Source organism: Myotis yumanensis, unplaced genomic scaffold (genome assembly GCF_028538775.1).
Source record: "Myotis yumanensis isolate MYYU_CA2020_CCGP unplaced genomic scaffold, mMyoYum1.0.hap1 SCAF_3, whole genome shotgun sequence".
Classification (NCBI taxonomy): Eukaryota; Metazoa; Chordata; class Mammalia; order Chiroptera; family Vespertilionidae; genus Myotis; species Myotis yumanensis.
Window position 1 is genome coordinate 183,428,741 of NW_027223754.1, and position 25,208 is coordinate 183,453,948.

The window sequence follows — 25,208 nt, forward strand, 5'->3', positions numbered from 1 at the left end:
AGTTGACTAAAAATGCTATCATTGTTGACAATGTAAAAGTAAAGGTACAACTAACAGAAAGAGGGAGATGAACACAAGTTTGGACACTCAGAGGTAAGAGAGGGAACTCTAAGAACTTTATTTTTTAAAGTGGGAAAACACATGATGCTTTTCATGTTTATTAAACAGGAAATGGATGGAAGTATTGATGTGACATTTGAAGAACTCATACTAGTGACCTCACTGTGTGCAGATAACAGAGGAAGAACAACAAAGGATGAGTGACATTAGTTGTAATCTATCAGAATCAATAGATAGTGCCCCAAATTAATAAATCAAGAAAGTGGTATGTGCATATTATTTAAAGATATGGAAGTAACCATCAGAAAAAGTTAACAAACCAAACTGGCTAGAAGTAATTGCTTTTGAGGAATAGAGAAATTGGGGTAAAGGACTGTTACTTTTCGTTTTAAATCTTTTGTGCCATTTGATTTCTTTCAAAACATGGGCATGTTTTAGTATGCTAAAAACGTTTCTAATGTAGATATATAAGATTAACACTTAGTAAACTTAGAGGAAGACAGCAAATTTGGATATAGATTAACATAGACATAATGTGGCTATTTGGATGTGATAAACCCCAGTTTAAATCTTTGCTCTACCAACTACTAAAATTTGCTGACTTAGGACAAGTCACTAAAAGTCTCCAAGCCTCAGTTTCTTCCTCTGAAAACTCAGAAATTACTAGTATACTTAGCACATAAGGTTCTTTTGATCCTTGAAATTGAGATAATGTGTCTAACGCTCTCAGCACATCAGAAAAGTGCTTAATATTGTTTCATTGAATAGTTGCTATAAAAATTATAAAAGCAATTATCATTCCCAAGAATATGTTATAGTCAATTTATTCTTTCAGTCTCCCTTTATGGATGAGTGTATACATATGTAATATTTAAGTGGCGATTTCTTAAATGCTAATGGTCACAAATGTTCCCCCAGCTGTTTTTAGAGGTTTCAGATGATTTGTTTTTATTACCTGCTTTAGAGGCATAATGATGTAATGGAAGAACCCAGCATTAGTTTGACTGCCTCCACCCTGGGCAAATCATTTAACCCAATTTAAGTCACTCCATTTATAAAATGATATTGCTGGAGCGTTATTTGTCTGAAGATTGTAGTGAATCAGATGTTCATCTGAGGTGCTAGTCAACTCTGGGGCCATGGCGGTAGAAAAAGGAAATAAAGTGGCCCATTGAACATGGAGCAATTGTGGGATCCCACATGTCAGTCAAGGCCTGACCTCTAATGTTTGGCTCTGGGGCTGAGGGAATATTTTTGACCTCTGAAATGGGGCTTGGTTTGTTAAAAAAAAATCATGTGCTTTCTGAGGCATAATAAGCCTGCTTGCTTCTGTCAGATGAATTTACTCATCTAAAATATCAAGGTGCCGTTTAGTAAATTCAATTCCCCTCTTATGCCACATGACTGAGTTTAGAACGTATATAATTCCACTGTTGAATTAATGGTTATGCATAAAATATGCTTTCTTTTCATTGACATTCAGTGTTTTTATAAAAAAAATCATTTGATCATCCTTTATGCCAATTTTTATTTTTTTTTTTAACTTATTCAGGAGTAAATTGGATAGGATCCTATTTAGAAATTTACTTGCAAAGTAGTTATTTTTCAGGATATTGCTACAAAAAGCTTTGAAAAATAAAGAGGATGTGGGAGACAGGATGAGGAACCTGAATTTTAATTGCACCTCTACAAAGCAAACTCTTGACAAGTGTACTCACTCACCCATTCGGTAAATATTTGCTATGGGTAAGATTGATATTCAGATGACAAAAAGGATTCCTGCTTGCAAGTTATTAGGGCAGCAGCTGGTCTGAGGTAGGCCTGCTGGAAACAAAACATAAGTCTATTTTCATCTTAAAAATAGTAAAATATGAAAAAAAAACCCCTGGCATCATCAATTAAAATAAAATGACAAAATTAATAAATATTTAAAGGACATTTTTCTGCTCTTCATCCCCAAACTTTCCATCTCCAGCTTTTTCCATTCATATTCACAGGACTGGTATATAAAGGAAAAATTAAAAGACCGCAAACCGTTTCGTTTGCATTTAATTCTCCCAGTGTGTGAGTAAGGCTACTGTTTTTTTGAGCTGGACCTTTTTGTTGGATTTAGGCTCCATGACACGCCTCAGAAAAAGACTCCTTGTTTATTGTCCTGTTTGTTCTAAAGGCTGCCGAGACTTATACAATGTCAAGACTCCACTGGGGTGAACTCCACGTTAAGGTCTGCTTTCCTTGGGAGGGCCAGGCCCTCTTGTGCAGCAGTGATGGAGAAAGAAAAATGCAGCACAGAATTGAGCTGAAGGTTAAAGATGGTGGACTGCCATACCGACTATATCTAGTCAGAGAAGCACCAGGAAGCTGGCAAGGAGGAAATGCCTGGCTTGACTTTTTCATTTGCAGAGAAGCAGAGAGCTCTCTGGCAGGCAGTACCGGCAGCAGCCCTTGGCCCAGAAGCCATTGGGCCCTGTGAAAGGTGCCAGGGAGAGCACCAAAAGGAACCACACCAATCAACCCATCCCTCTGACTCCTGCTATAACACCCACATTTACTGTACACGTTTAGAAATTCAACTTGCAAATATGTGTTAGGTGTCATCCATCATGTGCATAAGTCTGGAGCTGCTTACATACATTAAGATAGGAGCAGGATTTGTATTTAACATTATTTTTTAATTCATTGAATTCATAGAAGAGCAATCAAGCATATGAATTTTAATTTGATTACTTTACAACCACGTCACTTGAAATGTTGCACACAAAACACAGGTGATGAATGGTAGAAGAGCTAATAATGCAAAATTTAAATCCCCCAAGATCATTTGTCTCTATACATTTTTTAAAATATATATTTTTTATTGATTTCAGAGAGAGAAAGGGAGGAGAGAGAGATAGAAACATCAATGATGAGAGGATCATTGATCGGCTGCCTCCTGCACGTCCCCTACTGGGGATTGAGCCTGCAACCTGGGCATGTGCCCTTGACTGGAATCAAACCCAGGACCTTTCAGTCCATAGGCTGATGCTCTATCCACAGAGTCAAACCAGCTAGGGCACCTCTATACACTTCTATATCAATTATTGCATTTCAAAAGAAAGGAGAAGCTTAAAATGAAATTTTCTTCTACATGTTTTGACTCCATCCAACATCATCATCATTAAGGTGATAGTTGAAGGATGCCAAGATATGGTTCAAATTTTAACAGTATTCTTGTATCCTAGACAAGTATCTCAGTTTAAAAATTACTTTGCACATAGCTATTACATTATGGGGACAATTGTTCTACTAAGAATAGAGCTAATATGTCAATGGGCATAAGGTAAAATTAAGCAGAATGACTAACGAATATAAACGATTCGTATATACACTAAAAAGTTTCACTTCATCATCTATATTTTCTATAATATGATTAATTATATTCATTATCAGATACATTACCTAATACCTAGGATAAAGAACAAAGTAGAAATGTTTAGAAAGGATAAAGACTGTTCACATTGATTAAACTTTGCTTGCAGAATCTTCAGACAATAGAAAAGGTGGCTCGAAGCATCATTTTTCTAAAGCCGTGTTTCCTGGCCTGGCCAGCAGTTGGGTTGCAGTAAGTGATCACTTGTAGTACAATTTTCCTTCCCGATTCTTGTAGACACCATTTTTCTTTCTCTCTTGGTTCTGAAGCTTCTGTGTTTTGAAACATAGTTTTTCTTCAAAGTGAACAGTACTGCAATACTTAAGAAAATGGACATTATTCCCAGCAGCATAGTTAGTCCCAGATATATGTGCCTAGAAGAAGAGAGAATCTCAGTCTTAATTATTGTAACAATCCAACTTCAAATAAAAGGTGAAAAAAAGGTCGTACTAGCATTCAATAAATATTAATACCAGTGAAAACCATCAATATCAACAAAAATACCATGAGAATGGTTTCTTTAAGAATGCAGATTCAGTTGCTATAAAAGGCCTTTCTTTGAACATATGAGACTATTTCAGGCAGTGTGCTTGCATCAAGTAACTTTCTAGTAGTATTGTCATTTTCAGTTACTACTAATTTCATAATCATTTACATGCTCTCTGTAAATTAGTTCCTTAGACCATATCCCTGTTTGCCCCAAACAGTGCCAGTTTATTGCAGTGTTGTCCCAGGGCAATTTTTAATAGTGCCCCCTTTCACTCTTAAATGTGTCTGGGTTGGAATAATAAATCACGTGCTTACCCTTGAACCTTGCCCAAAATTCACTTCTACAGAAAAACTGCAAGAGGCAATGTTAAGGGGGAATCAGAGCTCTCAGTAGAAAATAATGGCTTAAGAATAAACCATTATTAAATCAGTTTCTTCCATGAGAAGCTTGGAGTTGTACATTCTGTCATAAGATGTGAGGGTGTGGAAAGACAGGCTGAATGATCCTTTCGATCACCTTGTACAGATACTCACAGTCTCTGATTGAGGTATACTGTCTTTACACGGAAATGAATAACAGCCTTAGCAAATGCAGGTGAAGCTGAACTCTACTCCCTTTCAAAGACCAAAGTACATTCTCACATGACATCAAAGTCTGTTAAATCAAACAAACTTATTTAAGAGGATTGGCTCCTACATCCAGCTTCCAACTTCCATGGCTCAGCACCAGGTTTCTTTCTCTAGAAAATGCTCAGATTTTAAACCTTAAAAAAAGAATCACTCTTGCTTCTAAGCCATTGAAGCATTGCTTTAAGTAATAAGGGGACTAAATGTTTGATGAATTGGACTGAATGATGCCATAGTGAAAAAGCCATGCCCCCCAGCCCCATACACACTCACACTCACAGAGAAAACCTTTTACTTTTATGCATTTCAAGTACTGGAATAATTGAACATCAGTTTGGCAATAAAAGCCGGATAGATTTAGAGCCAAATCCAACTCTGGCCCAGGGGGATGATAGCTGACGTAAATGGGACAGTTTGGCTCCGTTTGAAAAAGAATGGAAATAAACCCAAAATATGACCTAAATTTAAATGCCTCTGAGTTTCAGGGGATTACTCATTTGTGTGCATAAACTTTCAGAATTCTACTCTATTCTGGAATCTCATGTCATATTTTTTTTAGTGATTACTCTTTAAAAATGCAAGTTAAGATTAGGAATGGGGAAAATTAAAAGTATAGCCAAGTAGTTAAATGGTAATAGAATTATTCTGTAAAACAGGCTCCTTGATTAGACTATCCTTTTTCTTACAAGCAGTGAGATGATGTGAGGAAGTTAGTGCTGATTGCTGGTGCAGACCTGGGAGGTGATTACCGTGAGATGTGGGAATGAGTTTGATACGGTACCTAAACGCATGTGAATCATACAATCTGCAGGATCCTCTGCTTCCACATTTTTTAAATCCCCATTTGAGGCACGAAGTGTCAATCAAAACTCCAAAATATATGGGAGCTGGGATGCCTGCTGTGAGAAAAACAAATAATTGCTGCTAAAAATATATGCACATCTTTTTGATTACCCTATAATGAATGACTATCTGGAACCACTTCCTTTCAGCCCCAAAATTACTACTTTGGAGATACCAGGGCATCTGTAGGCGACCAGAACATGCCACCCCCCAATATGCCTCTGGTATAAAGATTATTTTGAGACACAGAAACACAGGAGAAGCTCTGAAGACCGGGCACAAGTTTCTTTTTTCCTTTTTAAAGGGAAATTTACATTCATAAGGAAATCTCCATTTGTAAGGGTGCCTCCCTTCCTAGGAAGATAAGGAAGGACTCTAGGATCTAGAAAGAATCTAGTGATTCTATTATGCATAAAATCCCATAAACATGAAGAGCAATTCATTAAATATAGCTAACAGCCAATTGGGATTATTTGGTGTCTTAAATAAAATTTCACTCTTCATATGTATTGTCCAATTTAATAGGTTATTTACTACTTAAAAATATTTAGTTGATACCTAACTTCAATTGCTCTTAAGAATGTGAAGAAAGGCCAAAAAAAAAAAAAAAATCCAAATGCTGGCAAACTTCTGTATATGTTTTAAAATTTTCATAATAGCAAATTTTCAAACGTTCACAAAATTAGAGAGGATGATGTAATAAACCTTCATGTGATATCAATAACTTCAACAAAGCTTAACATTTTATCAGTATTGTGTAGTCTACCTCCAGGCCCAAACCTCCCCTAACCCCCTTAAACTTTTTTGGTAAATATTTTAAGAGAAGTCTCAGACATCATGCCAGTTCCCTTCTGTGTCTTTCAGTATGTATCTTTAACTGATGACATTTTTAATCATACCTCTTTACAATAACTCTTTAATCTTATCAGAGATTCATATTCATGCTAAGAGATATTAAGTCAGATCAGGCAGAGAAAAACAAATATTGTATGATCTCACATGTGGAATCAAAAACAACAACAAAAAACAAACAAAAACTCCCCAAACTCACAGAAAAAGAGATCAGACTTGTGGTTATCAGAGGCAAAGATGGGGGAAGGGGTTGTCTCCCCAATTTTATCAGGATTATAGTGTATCTTCATATATTATACCCACTTTATGTCAAGATCTATATAAACCAAAAAACAGACTTTTTTTTCCTTTTTTTAAATTCTTATTTAAAAAAATGTTATAATAAGTATTACAAAGGGTATTACATATGTGTTCTTCCCCCACCCCCCGCCCTTGACAATCCCCTGCCCTCCCTTACTCCCCAGTGTCTTATGTCCATTAGTTATGCTTATATGCATGCATACAAGTCCTTCGGTTGATCTCTTACTCCCCTCCCTTCTGCCCCCCAACCCTCTCTGGCCTTCCCACTGCAGTTTGACACTCAGTTTGAGGCAGCTCTGCCTCTGTATCTATTATTGTTCAAAAGTTTGTAATGGTCTTTATTATCCGTGAATGAGTGAGATCATGTGGTATTTTTCCTTCATTGACTGGCTTATTTCACTTAGCATAATGCTCTCCAGTTCCATCCATGCTGTTGCAAATGGTAAGAGTTCCTTCTTTTTTACAGCAGCATAGTATTCCATCGTGTAGATGTACCACAGAAAGACAGACTTTTTTAAAGCTCTGAGTTTGTTTTTCTCCCTGGTAATTCTTTTCTGTTCAATTACAGAGAAACATTTAGGATTGTTTCACTTTTTTCTTACTAAGGACAGAAAATGTATCTGACTCATTCACATTATTTCCTATGAGTTTTAATTAATGCATATTGAAAAATCTAGTGGTCAGAAAAAAATTCCAATTACATTTAAAAAATCATCCATACTGCTTTGATTGAATGATCTGATCTTTCTACCAAAATGATATATCCTAGCATTGAGAGTAGCCCAAAACAATTCCTTCCATTTTAATAAGTGATAAAATTACATTTAGGCTTTAGCCTTTCTTATTGATTCACATTTTGGCTTTTCTCTCAGAGGGATCTTCTATAACAGCAGTGGTTTTTTGTTTTTTTTGTTTTGTTTGTTTTTTGTTTTTTACAATAGACCAATGCTGGAAGAGACAAGATTGCTAAACAAAAAATGGCATTATTCTCACAGATTCATTTTATTATAACATGGGCCCAAGCACTGACTCTCTATAGATTAGCAGTTCTCAACCTGTGGGTTGCAACCCCTTTGGGGGTCGAATGACCCTTTCACAGGTGTCACCTAAGACCATCGGAAAACACATATATAATTACATATTGTTTTTGTGATTAATCACTATGCTTTAATTATGTTCAATTTGTAACAATGAAATTGGGGGTCACCACAATGAGGAACTGTATTAAAGGGTTGCAGCATTAGGAAGGTTGAGAACCACTGCTATAGATACTTCTGAAACAAAGGAAGAGAGAAGTCAAGGAAAGGAAGGAGGGAAGGGAGGAATAAAGGAAGGAAGAAAGTAAACAATAGGGACCTAACCACCTATATCAGTTAGTTATGTATGATAATTCTGTAAAAATATTTAGAAAAATATTCCAAATATTTTTAGGTGATGGCTACCATACTTAAAACATAGATTATACTTACCAAGAACTCTTATTGCTAAGGTGTAGATACCCAAGGCAAAAGATTTAAGTTGTGGCTTAATACACCTAAAAGCAAGAAAAGCACTATTACAAATATATATGTGTATTTCACTAAAGCAAATAATAATGTTAGTGACAATCTACTTAGCACATGTGAAGTGATACTAGATTGAAGTAGCATTTATGGAGATCCCACTAGTGTCCTAGCATAGGGAAGGCAAATTAGGCAAAATTAAAGGCAATGCATCAAGGAGCTTATAGTTAACACTAGAGGCCCGATGCACAAAATTTGTGCAAGAGTAGGCCTTCCTTCCCCCGGCTGCCAGCACCGGCTTCCCTCTAGCACCCAGGACCTGGGCTTTCCTCCAGCCACTGGCAGGTACTCGGGACCCGGACTTCCCTTGCAGCCCTGGCTTCATCCGGAAGGTCGTCCGGCCTAATTAGCATATTACGCTTTTATTATTATAGATTCCTAGAAGGTAAATCAGCCCTATATGACATATTCAAATGGTGTTGGGTAAAGTAAAATCATGTTTAATCAGCAAAATAACAAAGACACAAAAAACCCCCACAAACTTCTAAGATAGTGCAAGAATTTGAGGTAACAATAAAGAATTAATAACCTATAATTAGTTTTTGTGGTTTTGATCTAAAAGCAAAGGATTATATTGATCTGGGTTGATACAATCACAATCACTGTGGCATGTATTTGCGCTAAATAGTGGACACCTGAATTTTTCAGCCAAGTTCAAGAAAATCTAAAGTAACAAGAGCATCCTAATATGACTGAATAACTTTAGCTGATTGGTCTGTGGCTTTTAATAGTAATAAAGTTATATAATAACTATTGAGTGTTAACCATGGTACTAAGTTCTTTATATCTTTAATTTCATTTAGTCTCCTCTTTAAAAGAGTCAAAACCCACAACTTTTCTCCTTCAATCCAAGGACATTTATCTCCTTCTTACGTCAAAATACTGAGTGGTTCATTTGAGGAACTGGCAGTAAGGAAAACTCTTCCTCTAGTAGCCTGATTATTCATCTGGTCCATTAACTACTTGGCACAGTGTAAGAAGATGTGGAAAAAATAGCCACCCATGAAAAAAAATCCTGGCCTGAGAACTCTGGGTCAATGATTTCCCATCTTTGCGAACCCACGCTCCCATTTGAAAATGCAAATATCTCATGCTGTCCTTACACTTTTTTCCAAAAAAAGCATTTGTAGATGTTAGGTCCTATTTATATTTTTAAATCAATTTCTATAATATAAACTGCAGGAAATTCAAGATGTATACAATCCTTTTGATTAGTTTCATTTTATAAAAACTAAATATTCATTCTCCTATATGTTAATCAATGTAAAATCTAAAATAATCTAATCTACCTCATTAAAGAATTGTTTCTAATAGAATTTGATTTTTTGTTTAATAATTGTATAGTATTTGTAATATTTTTAGGTTAGTTTGATTAATTGTATATTAGTAATATTTGTGAGGCTAATTAAATTAGGAAGAAAATTTTCTTACAGAATACTGGTTATAAAACATTTTAAAATTTGAATTTATGTACATTATAATGGAGATCTATGACAGGAGAGTAAATAAAAAGTGTTTAAGTATCTATAGATATAAAAGGCTAATATGCAAAGTGTCCCCTCGGGAGTTTGACTGGGAGACCGGGAGTTCAATCGTTTGATATGATGTGCACTGACCAACAGGGGTTGCCCCAGAGAATTTCGTGCACCGGGCCACTAGTAAATTGTATTACAACAGAAAGAGAGTCTATAGGAAAGTTGAATGATGTTATAAATTCAAGAAGAAAGAAATATGCAACATTTTGACTATTAAAGATTTTCAAATGATTTTAAATTAGGTGATATTGGTTATCTAATCCATTTTCTTTAGATCCCATTGGTTACATTTAAAAGAGTGACCTACATTTAAAATCATTATATTTTTAATAGCAATTATTTACAATATACTGGAAATCAATGCTTAGTTACTATTGAACTTAACAAGCTAGAGGCCCAGTGCATGAAATTCGTGCATTCAGGGGGTTCCCTTAGCCTGGCTTGCACCCTCTTGCAGTCCGGGAACCCTTGGGGGATGTCTGAATGCCACAGAGGCGGGAGAGGCTTCCGCCACTGCTGCTGTGTTTGCCAGTCATGACCCTGGCTTCTGGCTGAGCGGTGCTCCCCCTGTGGGAGTGCACTGACCCCCAGGGAGAGCTCCTGCGTTGAGAGGGATCGACCCAAAACTGGCTCTCTGACATCCCCTGAGGGGTCCCAGATTGAGAGAGGGTGCAGGCCAGGCCGAGGGACCCCACTGGTGCATGATTGGGGCCGAGGAGGTATGTGGGAGGTTGGCCAGCCAAGGAAAGGCTCCAGGGCGTGTCTGGCCTGTCTTGCTCAGTCCCAATTGGCCAGACCCCAGTAGTAAGGTGACCTACCAGTCAGAGCGTCTGCCCCCTGGTGGTCAGTGCACATTATAGTGAGTAGTTAAATGGTTTAGCATATCGTTAGCATATTATGCTTTGATTGGTTGAAGGGACAACCAGACGACCGGACACTCAGAATATTAGGATTTTATTATATAGGATTTTTAGATGCCCACTTAAAATATGCAAAGGGGTGCACAGTATTAAAAATTATTTCAGCCCTAACCAGTTTGGCTCAGTGGGTAGAGCGTCAGCCTGTGGACTCAAGGGTCCCGGGTTTGATTCCAGTCAAGGGGATATACCTTGGTTGTGGGCACATCCCAGGTAGGGAGTGTGCAGGAGGCAGCTGGTCGATGTTTCTCTCTCATCGATGTTTCTAACTCTCTATCCCTCTCCCTTCCTCTCTGTAAAAAATCAATAAAAAAATTATTTCAGGCTTTTAAAAGCAAAAATGTTTGGAGTCATGAGCACCATATTTGTGGATTAGAATCCTCAATTGATCCAAACACACACACACACACACACACACACACACACACGCCAGTTAGAGTAATAACATATAGAAAAATAACCTACATATCAAAGCAATAAAAATAAAATATTGTGATATTAGATGAGCTTTTAAAGAGTCATATAAACACTACCATTCATAATTCAGTGAAACCACATTTAATCTAAAACAAATTTAGTCTATGCTGATTAGTATCACCAGCATTAGAAATAGCAGACTATATTGATTTAGTGGCAACAGTGATGTAGGCACTAACATTTCTCCCTAGACCAATGGTTTGCAAACATTTCTCACTAGAAAAACTTCTATTCAACCACATTTTTGTATAAGAACCTAATGTGGGAAAAGTATGAAAGTGGAAAGAGGATGTGGGATGTTTCCTAAGTGAACTATAAGAAATCATGATGATTCCACTGCTCTAGATGGCTATAGCATGTCTTATAGTAGAAATGGGAAAGGAGAGTCAGTGTTCACCTCAGAAGCAATATGTATCCAGGTATGCCACCTAGAGATAAAGTATAGGACGTGATGACTGATATTACAAGGAAATACAGAAACATTTTGGGACATTCGTTATCTTTTTGGCATCTGCCCACCATGCCTGAGGAATTTCCTGATATAGAGGCTTCAATTCCCACACAGGTGCAGTTATGAAATATCTGTAACAAGACAGGGAGAAGTCCAATTACTGAAGTTAAACTTAAATAAAGTTAAAAATAAATATTTATTATAAAAGTCTTTACAGTATAGTATACAGGTATTATGTAAACAATAGGGAAATATTCTTCTATTTTTCTGTGTTAGAATATATAGAAGAAAGCAAATTTATAGAGATAACATTTTATTATCCAGACAGCTGATGGTTGATTTACAAACTAATAATCCTACAGAGTTATCTTCCAGCAAATACTACTAAATCCAATTGAAACTTATCTCCTTCTCTGCCACTTCCAAGTCTAAACCATCACTATTTCTTGCCTTGATTATCTCAATGGTCTCTTTATGCTCAACTTATGTCCACTCTTATCCAACTATTGTGTTTTCCACACAGTAACCGAATGAGCCTTTAAAAAAAGGCAGATTGCATCATTGTTCTTAGCCTTCCAATGCCTTCTTATTATCCTACTAGAGGCCCGGTGCACAAAAATTCGTGCACTGGGGAGGATCCCTCAGTCCAGCCTGCACCCTTTCACAATCTGGGACCCCTCAGGTAGGGTCCCTAGGCCTGGCCTGAGATCAGGGCCTATCAGGGCTTTCCTTCCCCAGGCTGCAGGCAGCTGGCTCTACCCCCACTGCTGCCACTGCTTGCCATTGTTGCAGCACTGCCCCCACTCCCTTGTCACCAGTGGCATCCCTCTGCAGGCAACAGGTGTGGGGTGCGATGGCTTGGCTGGCCTGGGCCTCCCTCTGTGAGGCAATTGATGGCTGGCTGCACACCTGCCACAGAGTTTCCATTGGTGGCCTGGGCCTCCTTCTTTCTTTGCTAAGGGGCGGGGCCAGCCCTACAAGGGGCCATCTGCCTACCTGATTGCCCCTAACTGCTTGCTGAGGGGTAGGGCCAGCCCTGCAAGGGGCCATCTGCCTACCTGATCACCTCTAACTGCTGGCCTGACTACCTGATCTCCCCTAACCACTTGTCTGCCTACCTGATCACCCCCAACTGCTGGTCTGCCTGCCTGATCACCCCTAACCACTTGCTTGGGGGTGGGGCCAGCCTGGCAAGGAGCCGTATGCCTACCTGATCGCCCCTAACCACTAGTCTGCCTACCTTATCACCCCTAATCACTTTGCCTGCCTGCCTGATTATCCCTAACTGCTTGCTTGGGGATGGGGCCAGACTGGCGAGGGGCCATGGTGGTTCTGGTCTCTGGTTGTTCTGGTTGTTACACTTATGGTGGCTTCCCTTTTATTATATAGGATATAATATAGGATATAGTAAAAGGGTAATATGCAAATCAACTGAACTGCAGAATGACTGGTTGCTATGATACGCACTGACCACCAGGGGGCAGATGCTCAATGCAGGAGCTGCCCCCTGGTGGTCAGTGTGCTCCCACAGAGGGAGTGCCACTCAGTCAGAAGCCAGCTCGTGGCTGGCGAGCACAGTGGCAGTGGCAGGAGCGTCTCACTCCTCCGCTGCAGCACTAAGGATGTCTGTCTACTGGTGGGGAGAGGGCCTAAGCCGTCAGTCAGACATCCCCCGAGGACTCCAGGACTGTGAGAGGGTACAGGTCGGGCTGAGGGACCCCCTCACCCAGTGCACGAATCTCGTGCACCGGGCCTGTAGTACTTGTATAAAATCCAAAACCTTAAAGTGGCTTATTCATGGTGTATGACGTAACCCCTGGATTCCACTCAGAACTGACTGCTCAATGATTTTTCCCTTCTCCTCCTGCTTCAGCCACACACATGGGTTTCCATCATGCCCTTGTCAAGCCTCAACATGGTGAGTTTACCCATGCTTCATTACTGTTTTCTTTGCTGGGCAGCTCTTCTAGGTGGCTCCGTGGCTGGCATATACACCATAGGCCTCTGCTCAGATATTTCATTAAAGAGAACTTCCATGATCACCCATTCAAAATAATACCCTCATCTCTCCACCCTTTTAATCTCACTCCTCTTTTCCTCACAGTGCTTATTGCTACCTCTTAGAATAGTATATAGTCATTTATTTTTACATATGTATCTTCACTAGAATGTCACCTTTGACAGAAATTGTCAGCTTTGTCATCATTTCACATCTATAGCCCAAAATAGGTTTTTAAGCACTCAAGAAAAATTTGTTAAATAAAGAGGCAAAATTTGAGGATATGACATCATTAATAGTGGTTACTATGAAAAAATCTTCTGAGAAATAAAACTCAACTTAATTGTGTACAGAAAAGCAACTTTAATAACCTCTCATCAGTTTATTTCTGTAAATTTGATGTATGAATGTATACATATAAGTTGTCATTTTTATCACAGAAAAGTTTGTGGATTTTTAGATAAACAGTGAAGTAAAGGTGGCATTTCCTTTGTAAGAAAGAGAAGTGATAGAGATTTTTTAGTGTCAGGTAAAAAGCTTTTTAATCTTGACTGTCTCTCACTAGATATGTGAGTTTTAGGCATCCCTTGTATTTCAGTGCCACAGTTCTCACATGAAGAAAACCAATAAAATAATACCCATCTACTTGAGGAAATAATGTTTAAATGTGAGTTTGTTTTTAAAACACCTCTCTTAGTCCCTGGCATGCAATGTCTTCAATAAATGAAGCTCTAATGAAACAACTGCTTTTGCTGAAGCAGTTGTTTACAAAAAGTAGTGGCCGAAAGAAAAAAAAATTAAAAGGAAAGAAAGATGAAAAGGGATGGAAGGTGAAAACTGAGATTTCAGATGGGAGGGAAGTCTTACTATTGCTAGAGACTAATTCTTCATGTTCTGAATAAAATGTTAAAATAGCAATAAACAGAGAGAAAATCAAAGTATTACTCTGTGTCTGCAGAAGTGTTTGCCTAAGCATTCTCCTATTGTGGACAAGCATGTGTAAATATATGTGTGTCTATTTTCAGCCCTCTAGGACTATCAAATACAGGCAGATCTCATCAGCCACAGGACAAAGCCATCTGACCACTGTGCAGTATACACAGCGGATATGAGGAAGAGTCTGCCTTTGAGTAGGAATGTGAAGGTGTGATTAGGGGGATGAGTCTGTTAATAATGAAGTACATAAAACCCTTGGTTTTCTATCTATATTTCCAACCTCATCTTCCTCTTCCATCCTAGAGGAACCCTTCATTCCAGTCACCAACTCTTGATTACACAAACTGGCTTGATTTTTCAGGAGGAGCAGTCCCAGAGACATCAACCTTCTCAAAAACAGATTCCCGACTCTTGGGTCTAGAGACCTCTTAGGCTAGCCTTCCTAACACTGGCCTCTATTGGTCCTGTCCCGAAAACCATTGGTGGTGGGGTCAGCAGACATGGACCCCAATACAGATCTTATTATATGATCTTACGACTTAGACTTTCTCATTCAAGAATAATATTCCTTAAAAGCAAAATGAGAGAATTAGACTGCATAACTACCAAGCTCATCCTGCCCATTCCATGATTTTAATTCTTAGCCTAATTCTTTCAACAACTCTAGTTTCTTCATGATGATCATATTTCCTATCTCCACACAAGAAAACAAGGGCACAGAATAACAGATCTCAGTGAGGAGGTGGGTGGAAGAGATTAACCCAAGAATATATACTCATAACCCATGGACACAGACAATAGTGTGGGGAAGGCCTGGGGTGGGGGAAGGGGGTGGGGGGCAAAAGGGGGAAAAATGAAGGTCATCTGTAATACTGTCAACAATAAAGAAACAAATAAAATAAATAAATAAAAACAAGGGCAGAGTAAGAGCCAGGGTTCCTACCAGTGTGGTCTGATTCTGGGTTGGCCCCTGAGCCCTATCCCCACAGACTTGTATAGTTACATATTGTTTCAGGCCCATGGGTACACACTTTAGGGAAGATTTCTTACAATAGTTTTTCCACTCCTGGTGGAGGTTTGACAGCCAGCAAGACAAGCTGATGCATATGTGATTCCATTTTCACCACACATGGGTTCCCACTTTGTCTCTGAACATTTGCATCTTGAGTTGCAATCTGAAAAGAGAGCTCGTTCATGAGAAGAGACAGGTTTGGTTCTGAAAAGAAATGTAACAGTATACAATATTACCTCTTAGCAGGCAGTAACCTAATATTTTTAAAAATCAATGTTCTGGAGTGATACAAATGGCACTGCCAACAACGTTTCCCTTTTGGAAACATAATTCTCATTAGAAATATTAGCTTCTGATCATTAAATGTGAGACCAGCCACCAAGAACAGCATTCTTTTGAAAGTTATCTCTAGAGATTTTTAACTGCACATAATACGGTTTTTTATTAATGTCTATTGCCTCTAGAATCTTCTCATATATTTCTATGCAAAGACGTATGAAAATGGCTACAAGGCAGAAAAGTAAACTTTAGAGGATTTTTGACAGTACTTAAATGCATAGTAAATGGGGTGTGTGTACATTTCCTTCAGAGTTGTTTAAACATCGGTAGAATTGGCATTGCTAATGGTATGGTGAAGAAAACCAGAGTCAGGCAGTCAACATTTCAACAGACTTTCAACATCTATAGCATATCTTATTAGTGTATATCTGACTGATAAGTGCATTGACAATTCATCTAACTTTTCTTTCTCCCAAATAGCCTCCCACCGTTTGGAGCTCTTCCAAATCTTTTGACTTTATTTCACATGCTTTTTTAAATGACTTACCCATTTATTTATTCATAAAAAATTTATCGGAAGCCTTCCAAGTACTTGCTTTGGGAGAAGACGGCTAAAAATACGAATGAGACAATATCTGCCCTCAAAAAGCTGGCTTTTTAAAAACAGTTAACATGACCTAATTTTGGTTGTCTTTTCTTATTTTTCCCCTCTCTTTTGTTCTCTCTCATTCATTGTATTTCCCTTTTAATCTGTACAAGAATTCCTTCTCCCTCACTTCTATTTCTTCTCACCTGAATTACCGAATCCTCCTATACTTATTCTCCTTACCCTATTCATATCTCTTTATTCTTCTATGGGTATACTATTTATACAGTGGTATGTCTCTTCTATCTGCTCCTTAACTAGCATCCATTGGCCCTTCATAATTCATTTTTTCCTCTCCCATTTTGAATTTACTTATTTGCTTATTCTCTTCCCCCATTTTTTTTTACAAAAAAATGAGAAACTTAAAAACACACACAAAAGCTGTCATGTACTCTCACTGATAACTATTTGTTTTATTCATTTCTGTATCACTAACACCAAAAACAATTCCTGATACATAGTAGGCTAAGAAACAAGATTTTGGTAAAGCAATCAATTAAAAAATGGTACTCTATTTTGGAGAAAGAATCAATCATTTTGACCCTTCCCTCTGAAAGCTATTTCCTATAATAATTGTAATAATAATTTCTTAATTGATGTAATATTCTATCTAGTAGGACTGCTATAGATTTGATCACTTCAAATGTAAAAAGAGAGACCTCTGAGATGTCTCCAAACAAAATGAAAGAGTATTTAACTAGGTCTCCTGACAAATCATACAGGAATATTTCATTCTATTCCCTTCCATAAGGCATCACTTGTTAATAGACTGTTCAGTAGTATCTGAAAGTATCAATATGTGCCTCTGAAAGCCTAGAATCGGCACTATCAATCCTGAGATCACAGAAGGATGGAGCTGAAAGGAATTTGGTTGTGATCAGTTCCACAGTGGGCAGATAATTTGCTCAAATCCCAAGGTTTATTAGTGACAAATTATAACCCTTACAAGTCTCTGGATTCTAAATTCTTGTCTCACAATAGATTTATTCTCATTATTGCAGAAGCAACTTTCTTCCTTCCACTACCTCATCTAAAGGTTCTTGACAATGTTCCTATTGAGTGTCCAGAATCACAGTGACTCAGGGGGATCCCTGGGGAGCAGGTTGTATTTTATAAAGCCAATTATTTTATGTTAATGAAGGTAGGTTAAATTTATCACCTAGGGCAATCTTGATGGAGAAACTAATTGCACACGTGGTTTTTAAGAAGGATGTGTTGCCAATGGAGTTGTTGAAAATTGTAATTATGAGTTTTATCAAATATGCCAGGATGTTTATATTAAAATGAAATTTGCTTTCAAAATAGTCAAGCTGGGAGGGGACAGACTTCCCTAGTGATGTTGCAATTGTTTTTGGTTGCTTCCAATAGCAAAGCTACTCTCATAGGCTAACTCAGTGCCATTGTTGAGAATATTTTTGAAAGCAAAAGAAGAGTTTTAGAATGTTTTAAAGAATGGCATTATTTCAATGCAATTATAGTCTTTTAAGATGAGTACTTCTAAGGGCTAGTATTCATGTAATAAGTATATTATTTTCTATTAATTTAATAATATTTATGTTCTATTATAAATATTTTTATAATAAAACTAGAGGCCTGTTGCATTAAATTAGTGCACGGGGGTTGGGGTGGGGGTGGGAGAAGGGTGGTCCCTCAGCCTGGCCTGCACCCTCTCCAATCCAGGACCGCTCGGGGGATGTCCGACTGTCGGACATCCCTCTCGCAATCCAGGACCACTGGCTCCTAACCACTCTCCTGCCTGCCTGCTTGATCGCTCCTAACTGCCCTCCCCTGCCAGCCTGCTAACTGCTCTCCCCTGCCAGCCTTATTGCCCCTAATCGCCTCTGTCTCAGCCCCTGCCACCGTGGCTTTGTTTGGTAGGACATATGGAAGATGTCTGGTCTAGTTAGCATATTACCCTTTTATAGTATAGATAATTATAAATATTTTATACTAAAATGTTATACTTTTAACGTGAACTTCAAAAGTTTGCTATTCTTGTCTGTTTATGTGTTGCTTTTGTCTTACAGAGAGCATGGCGTTGCAGAAATTTATTATACTTTGAGGAAGCAAACTAACCTTTCTAACCTTAATTTCCTTTAAACAAGAATAATAAAATTTACCTCACAAGGTGTTCTGAGGATACAAGGAAGATACTGAAAGTCAAGATATTTTGTAAATTGCAAAATACAAAGTACCACTGTCCATTTACTATGAGGATTATATGGATAAAGATAGCACAAGACTTCGACTCTCTCCAGAACCTTCATGCAATTCTTGTTTATAATTATTGTTCTTAATCTACATTGCTGACTGTTACTAAGGTGATGCTACACTTAGGGAAGTCTAACATTAGTGTGATAACTTCCAGAAGCAGGGTATAATAACTTTGCATTCATTAATTTTTCTGTACATGTTCGATAACAAAAGTATAACTGATGTTCCCTTGACAATAGGAGAAACTGAGTTAATGAAGGTGATGGAGTTTGAAAAATGGAGACAAGACAGATCAGCTTGGAAGAAAGCATAGGAAGGGAGTTGAAAGCAAGCAGTAAGCAAGAAGCAGCTGAACCTGCAGGAAACAGAAAGTAATGTTAGAAGCATTGACCTTTGAGCCACAGGTACTTCTAGTCAGTCAGGCAGGTGCAATCAGGAAGGCTGGCATGGCATACAGGAGTGGCTCGATCATTTTTTTAAACCAACAATGTAGAGGTAGATGGATGGATAAAAAGAGCTGCCTCTGGAAACTCATGTTCAAAGACAATGATTGTAAGGACTCTTGAAGAGAAGGCAAAATAGTTTCTTCAAGACCCAGCTTTAAGAGTGATAGATTCCACTTAGGGATATTTATCTGAGGAAAATGAGAACACATATTGTAAAAGATATAAGCACCCTTAAGTGTATAGCAACATTATTTATAATAGCCAAGATTTGGAATCAATCTAGATATCTGTTGATAGATGAATGAATAAAGAGAATGTGAGATATATGGGAATGTTACTCAGTAATGAAAAGAAATGAAATCTGTCATGTCTGACAATGTGGATGGACCTACAGGGAATTGTGCTAAGTAAAATGAATAAGACATAGAAAAATAAATACTATATGACTTTACTTGTATTTGGGATCTAAAAAAACACTCCATCAGAAAAAAATGAACAAGCAAAACAAAACAGAAATAGACGCATAGAGGAGAGAACAAACTGATGGTTGACAGAGGGGAGGGAGGTGGGGAAATGGGTGAAAAAGGTGAAGGAGAATAAAAGGTAATAATTTCCAGTGTTAAAATAAATAAGTCACAGAGATGTAATGTACAGCACAGGGAATATAGTCAATTATATAATACTGACTTTGTAGGGTGACAGATGCTTATAGATTTACCATGGTGATCAAATCATAAGGTATATAAATGTTGAATCACTATGTTGTACAACTGAAAAAATATACTATTAAAAAAAGAGTGATAGACTCTGGAAGCCAAGAAACTTAATCACCCACCCATAGGGATGTCATAGGCCTGAGAGTATCAGTACGTTCTCTTGGCCAACTGCAAAGAACTAAAGAGAGCTGCCATGTGGGTCACTGGGTTGAGGAATAGAATTGTCTCCTGAAACTTTACCTGATTTGAATACAACAGAGACCCCAAAGGGTGGCATGGAGACATTCCCAGTTATGGTAAAAAAAAAATACAATTGTTTTTATGAATGGCATATATATATATTTTGTGCTAGGCAATATTGGACACTTTCACATATGCTATCTTGCTTAAGTCTTACAAAACCTTAAAAGGCAGTAATTACTTCTATTTTTAAATGGGAAAATTGAAGCTGGATTCTATTAAATAACCCATACAATGTCTTTTTACTAAGAATGAGAAGAGGCAAGATTCAAGGTTTGAATTGTCCACTATCAGGTTGCTGCCTTAAAGTAAGATGTAGGTTTAGCTTTTTTTATATTTCTTTAAGACATTCAAATTCAAAAGAGATGACAGATTTTGGTGACAATTATAACTTTCATGTCATAAATATCATCAGTTATGGAACAATAGAACAATTATCCCCTTTTCATGGCGATGATGGTTAAAAATCAAATGATCTTATTATGAAACTCTATGAAAAATTAATTTGATTAAGCAAGCCAATCTCTTCAGATTATTTCATGAGTGAACATACCCTTGGTAGGAGACAGTTAATCCTGCCACATCAGAGTTTTCACAGCCCAGTGCAAACAGGGAAAGGAATAGGAGGTACCCAAGGACTGATGATCCCAGATAGATTTTTGCAGCTCCATATACACCGATTCTGAATTTTTTCATTACTATCCCTCCAGAGAATATTCCAAGGGCTACTGCAGGTATGTTGATGAGCCCTGAGGAACAAGAAAAAAAATTTATCTATCATTTTGTGAATCTCTGAAAGAAATCTGAGTACACTCACACAAACTTTCTAAGGGGTTATACAAAACTGTGCAATAGTTCATGACATACTATCAGATGAATTTGTCATTTTATGTTACAGAAATATTCATTTACTATCATCTGCTGGCACATATAAAGAGATTTTGATGAATGTCCAGATTATAGTTTCATGATAGCACAGTCTCAGAGTTCTGACTACACAGTGTCTAGCATAAGGTGTGAAATCAATTAATACTGAATGAATCAATGTGTTTCTGGCCCAATCTAGGTCTAACAGGTACAATCAAGTAGCAGCTAGGTGACTATTAAGGTTGTGCATAAAAAATAATAGGCACAGGGAATGCAGAGAGGTTTTTTTTTAAGTATTTGTTCTATTTTCTGGCTCCCCTAAAATTTGTTTTCATTGAGGACCCAACTCTTAATTTGGTATCCTTCCTAACAAAACAATGTATATTTGATTACTTTTATATTTATTATTTGCTTATGATGTACCAGCCACTCAGCTAAGCATTCAATATTTTATCTAATCACATTTACTCTTCAGCATGTCCTTAGGAGGTAGGGATATTATCATTTTCACTTCAGAGAGCAATATGCTTGTGGTCGTGGTGACAACAGATTGGAATGCAGGGCGTCTGATGTCAAGTTCTGTGCTTTCAAGCACTACGTTATACTGTCTCTCCTTCAAGGGGTTTAGGAGGCAGTTTTCTTGATCAATAGACGTTCAACCTCCTTAGTCATCAAACAGATGTGGCTTAAAAACTACACTAGGAAGAGGTCTAACAAAGTGGTTGAAAGCTTGGACTCTGGAGTCCTAACTTCCTGTGTTTAGATTTCAGTTCTACAGCTTAATGGCTGTGTAACTACAGGTGATTCTCTGAACTTAAACCTGTCTGCTCACCTACAATATGGAGCTAATAACAGTGATTGAATGACAGGAAAGCTTTTAGCACAGTATCTGACACAAAATATTATTCAGCCAAGTTCTTCGTATTCTAGTCTATCAGATTCACAAAGATAAAATACTGTGATGGGGGGAGTGGAACACCTCTACGTCAGAAAAGAGAGAGAAAGGGGCCCTTTGGTGCTGTGTTGGTTGGATTTTAAATTGGGAAATAATGCTAGAGAACAGAAATCTGGCACTCAACAACCAGCTATTTCTCTACTATTTTAGAATTTCTTTTTATATTGTGTACACACCAATCATTGATGTCCACATTACCTTGAGCTTTTGAGAGAAGGGCAGAAGCTTGTAGAAATCCCGGACAACGAAGGAGGTTTGAGCACAGCAGCTGCTGTGGTGAACAATGATCATGAGTCTCCTGCCTCTGACTCACAATCCGATGAGACATCATTAAATCAAAATTACAATGAGAAGCAAACTAACTTGCTTTCCCCCCTTTCTTTCTTTTTAGATTTATATATCCAGTCTCCTAAATAATTTTCTTAGAAACTAAAATAGCAAATACATGACAATCTTTTGCTACATATTATAGCACTTTATTTTAAAAATCTTGTCATCCTGTACTAATAGACAATAAGGGCATTTTATTTCATCTCTTTTGCTTTGATTGTACATTAAGTTAACATTAAAATGATCACATTAGAAATCAACCCACCTTGAAGGGGCATGATCATGAAATTAGTGAAACTGCAAAAAGAGGAGATGTTAATTTTTGCTTCCCCAGCTGAACAGAGGTTTGTGAGTTTGGCAAGAGGCTGAGATGAGCATATGGGCCCCTCAAGAGCCAAACATGAGCTAAGAGGCACCTGATTATTATTTTTTTTTAAAGAGAGCAGATAATAGAAAATAATACAATAAACCTTGTTACTCATGACCCAAGTTAATAAATGCTAATGTTTTTTTCCAATTTTTCTGATTGTTTAAATAGCGAATATATAAAGCTGATTCTCTGTTTCAGGTTTTGTCTTCCTTCCCAAGAACTAAGCACTGTCTTGATTTGCTGTGTACCATTTAAGTCCCTATTTTTACCTATACATAGTACTTGGTTTTGCACCATTTCTCACAGGCCCAAGATTGACACAAAAAGAGGGTATATTTTTATTCTCTCTCTCAATTCTATCCCCTGAAAGAGGTTTATGAAAAAAAAGAAAAAAAATTCCTGAAAACCAGGCTCTGAACAAAAACATTCAGAGAATGTGTTTAGGATTTTGTTTTATTTTGCAAAGTAAAGCTCACACCTGGACATAAGGCGTCAGAGCGTTAAGAATACCCATTGTTCTGTAGCTCCATGATGGCGCTGGATTCCATTGACCTTTCCCTTCCCTATCTGACCTAGAAGAGTCCGAGAATTGAAACGGGGTTATTCTCAGGGCACTGCTCTCTCAAAGTGGATTGTTAAAAGTTAGGACTTTCATCTTTTAACTGACCTTTTAGAGGCCTGTGCTCTTTTGAAACATCCAGGAAGTTCCATGTGTTCTCTTGCCTCCAAGTCCTTCTGCACAAAATATGTACTTTGTTGGATAAAATGTCCTTCCAAAACCTCACCCCTCTTCTCATAATTTCATCTTTTAATACCTTTTTATACTTTTGCTCTTGACTTACCCTAGTAGTATCAACACCTTCTCCTAGAGATATTTTCCTGATTCCAAGATCAAGGTTTTTTTCTCCGGAGGACTCTGGACTTTGCCTAATTAGAGTATTTAAAACTGCCCCCACCAGCCCTGTGACTCATCTGGAATCAGGGTGCACAAGTTAGTCATCAAAAAACTTGTTTTTTCCCTTAGCCTGAGGCCCTTTGCAGGGTCCCGTGGGCAGCAGCCTTGGTACTTATCACAATGACCTGTTAGCTTGTCTGGTTCACACTTCTCACTCTCCCATCTAACCTTCAAAGCAAGAACTGTGCTCATCATAGGATCCTGTGTTCCTTGCTCAGACAGTTTTCCACAAAATAACGTCCTACATAACTAAACTTAGTTGAGTAAACTAAGTTTATTCACTTATCACATTTCTCTGGCTATGTTAACTCTCATATTTCAAGATGATTAAATTATAACAGATTCCAAAAAAGATAAGTAGGACATTTTCAAATACACTATCTGCTTGAGTCTCCCTTTCCAATTCCCTAGGCGTCTATAAGCTGTCCATGCTGGACCAAGTTGATGGCAAATTTCCTGAATATCAGATAAGATGTACTTCTTGCCTCACAAAGCTTCTTTTCTTTCATCTTTGGTATTTTAAGTCATTTAATGAAATAGAACTTTTACTCTGGTTTCATTATTACTCACTTTTCTTTTTACACTTACATCATACAATGTGTTGATCTTAAAATAGTTATCATCTAAATATTCTAAATGAAAATGCTAGTTTCAATTTACACTAACATCTGCAATTTATTTCAAGTATTTTCTTTTGCATTAATATATTTACCCAGTCTGTAAAGCTAAAAGAAATTTCAGCTACTTTGTTGTTATTTCATCTCACCCATTCAGATTTAATACCTATTCTTTGTTACTGGCCTAAACAAGAGTTATGAGAGAAGTATTAAATGTTTTGAGATGGTCAGTATAATGAACACATAAACTGGAAACTTTGATTCCCATAGAGATGTATGATAGCCTTAGCCATTAAGGTGAAATAGTAATGAGTTATAATCACAGTACTTTGGGATGTTTTCAGAGCTTCTCTCCTAGTGAAGTAAAATTCCATATTATATAATGGACCTTCACACGATTATTCTAATATTAGAATACATAAATATTAAGATTTGAATTTTACAGAGAGAAAAATGCAAGAAAAAGATTATGGGACTTTTCACACTCTTACAGCCATTTGGGTGCAAAGAAGTAAAGTTAGCTGTTATTCTTGGGCATAATATCATTCTTGGGTATTTTTTCTCACAGATTAAGATTATTTTCCATCATCTCACATATTTTTAATATAACTTTACCTAATTCTGGAACACATTATAATATAATTATTAAATTTGCTATGTTAGCCTAGTCACCAAAAATTAATGTTTTCTATTGTAAGCACCTTTATCCAAGTAATTATATTATTTTTTCCTTTTCTGTGTGATGCCTCTAAGGTTATCATTATCAATGATTATGTATTTTGTTTACTGGAAACTGTCTTATTTAATTTAAAATTTCTAAGAAATTCAGCAAAAATGATTACTATCTGTGTATTAAGAAGGAGATAAAAGATAAAATCATTTGCATGGATGTAGCTATAGTAATAGAGAGGCTTAAATGGAAAATTCAACTGTCTATTCAAACTTCTTTCAGCTGAAATTGCAATGGAAAATTTTTAAAAACCACAGAATTAAAAAAAGCAAAATCATTTTATGACATTTTCTTTACTCCTTGAATTTGAAACATTTTTTGTTGTTTATTTTCCTTGCAAAATTAAAGTAGTTAACATAAAAGATGCTATTTCT

General features: G+C 37.3%; 1 protein-coding gene across 3 annotated transcripts in view; it reads right to left on the minus strand.

Moving 5' to 3' along the window:
• Positions 1-2,808: 2,808 nt before the first annotated feature.
• Positions 2,809-25,208, minus strand: part of SLCO1C1 (solute carrier organic anion transporter family member 1C1) — a 56,129-nt gene continuing 33,729 nt past the window's right edge. For all 3 annotated transcript variants that reach the window (XM_070407821.1, XM_070407822.1, XM_070407820.1), the window contains 6 exons: positions 20,564-20,759; positions 15,508-15,673; positions 11,469-11,653; positions 8,050-8,114; positions 5,367-5,484; positions 2,809-3,843 (listed from right to left, as the gene is read on the minus strand). In XM_070407821.1, the coding sequence (XP_070263922.1) occupies positions 3,621-3,843; positions 5,367-5,484; positions 8,050-8,114; positions 11,469-11,653; positions 15,508-15,673; positions 20,564-20,759 (953 nt within the window). In that variant the 3' untranslated portion in view covers positions 2,809-3,620. The remainder of the gene's footprint in view (positions 3,844-5,366; positions 5,485-8,049; positions 8,115-11,468; positions 11,654-15,507; positions 15,674-20,563; positions 20,760-25,208) is intronic.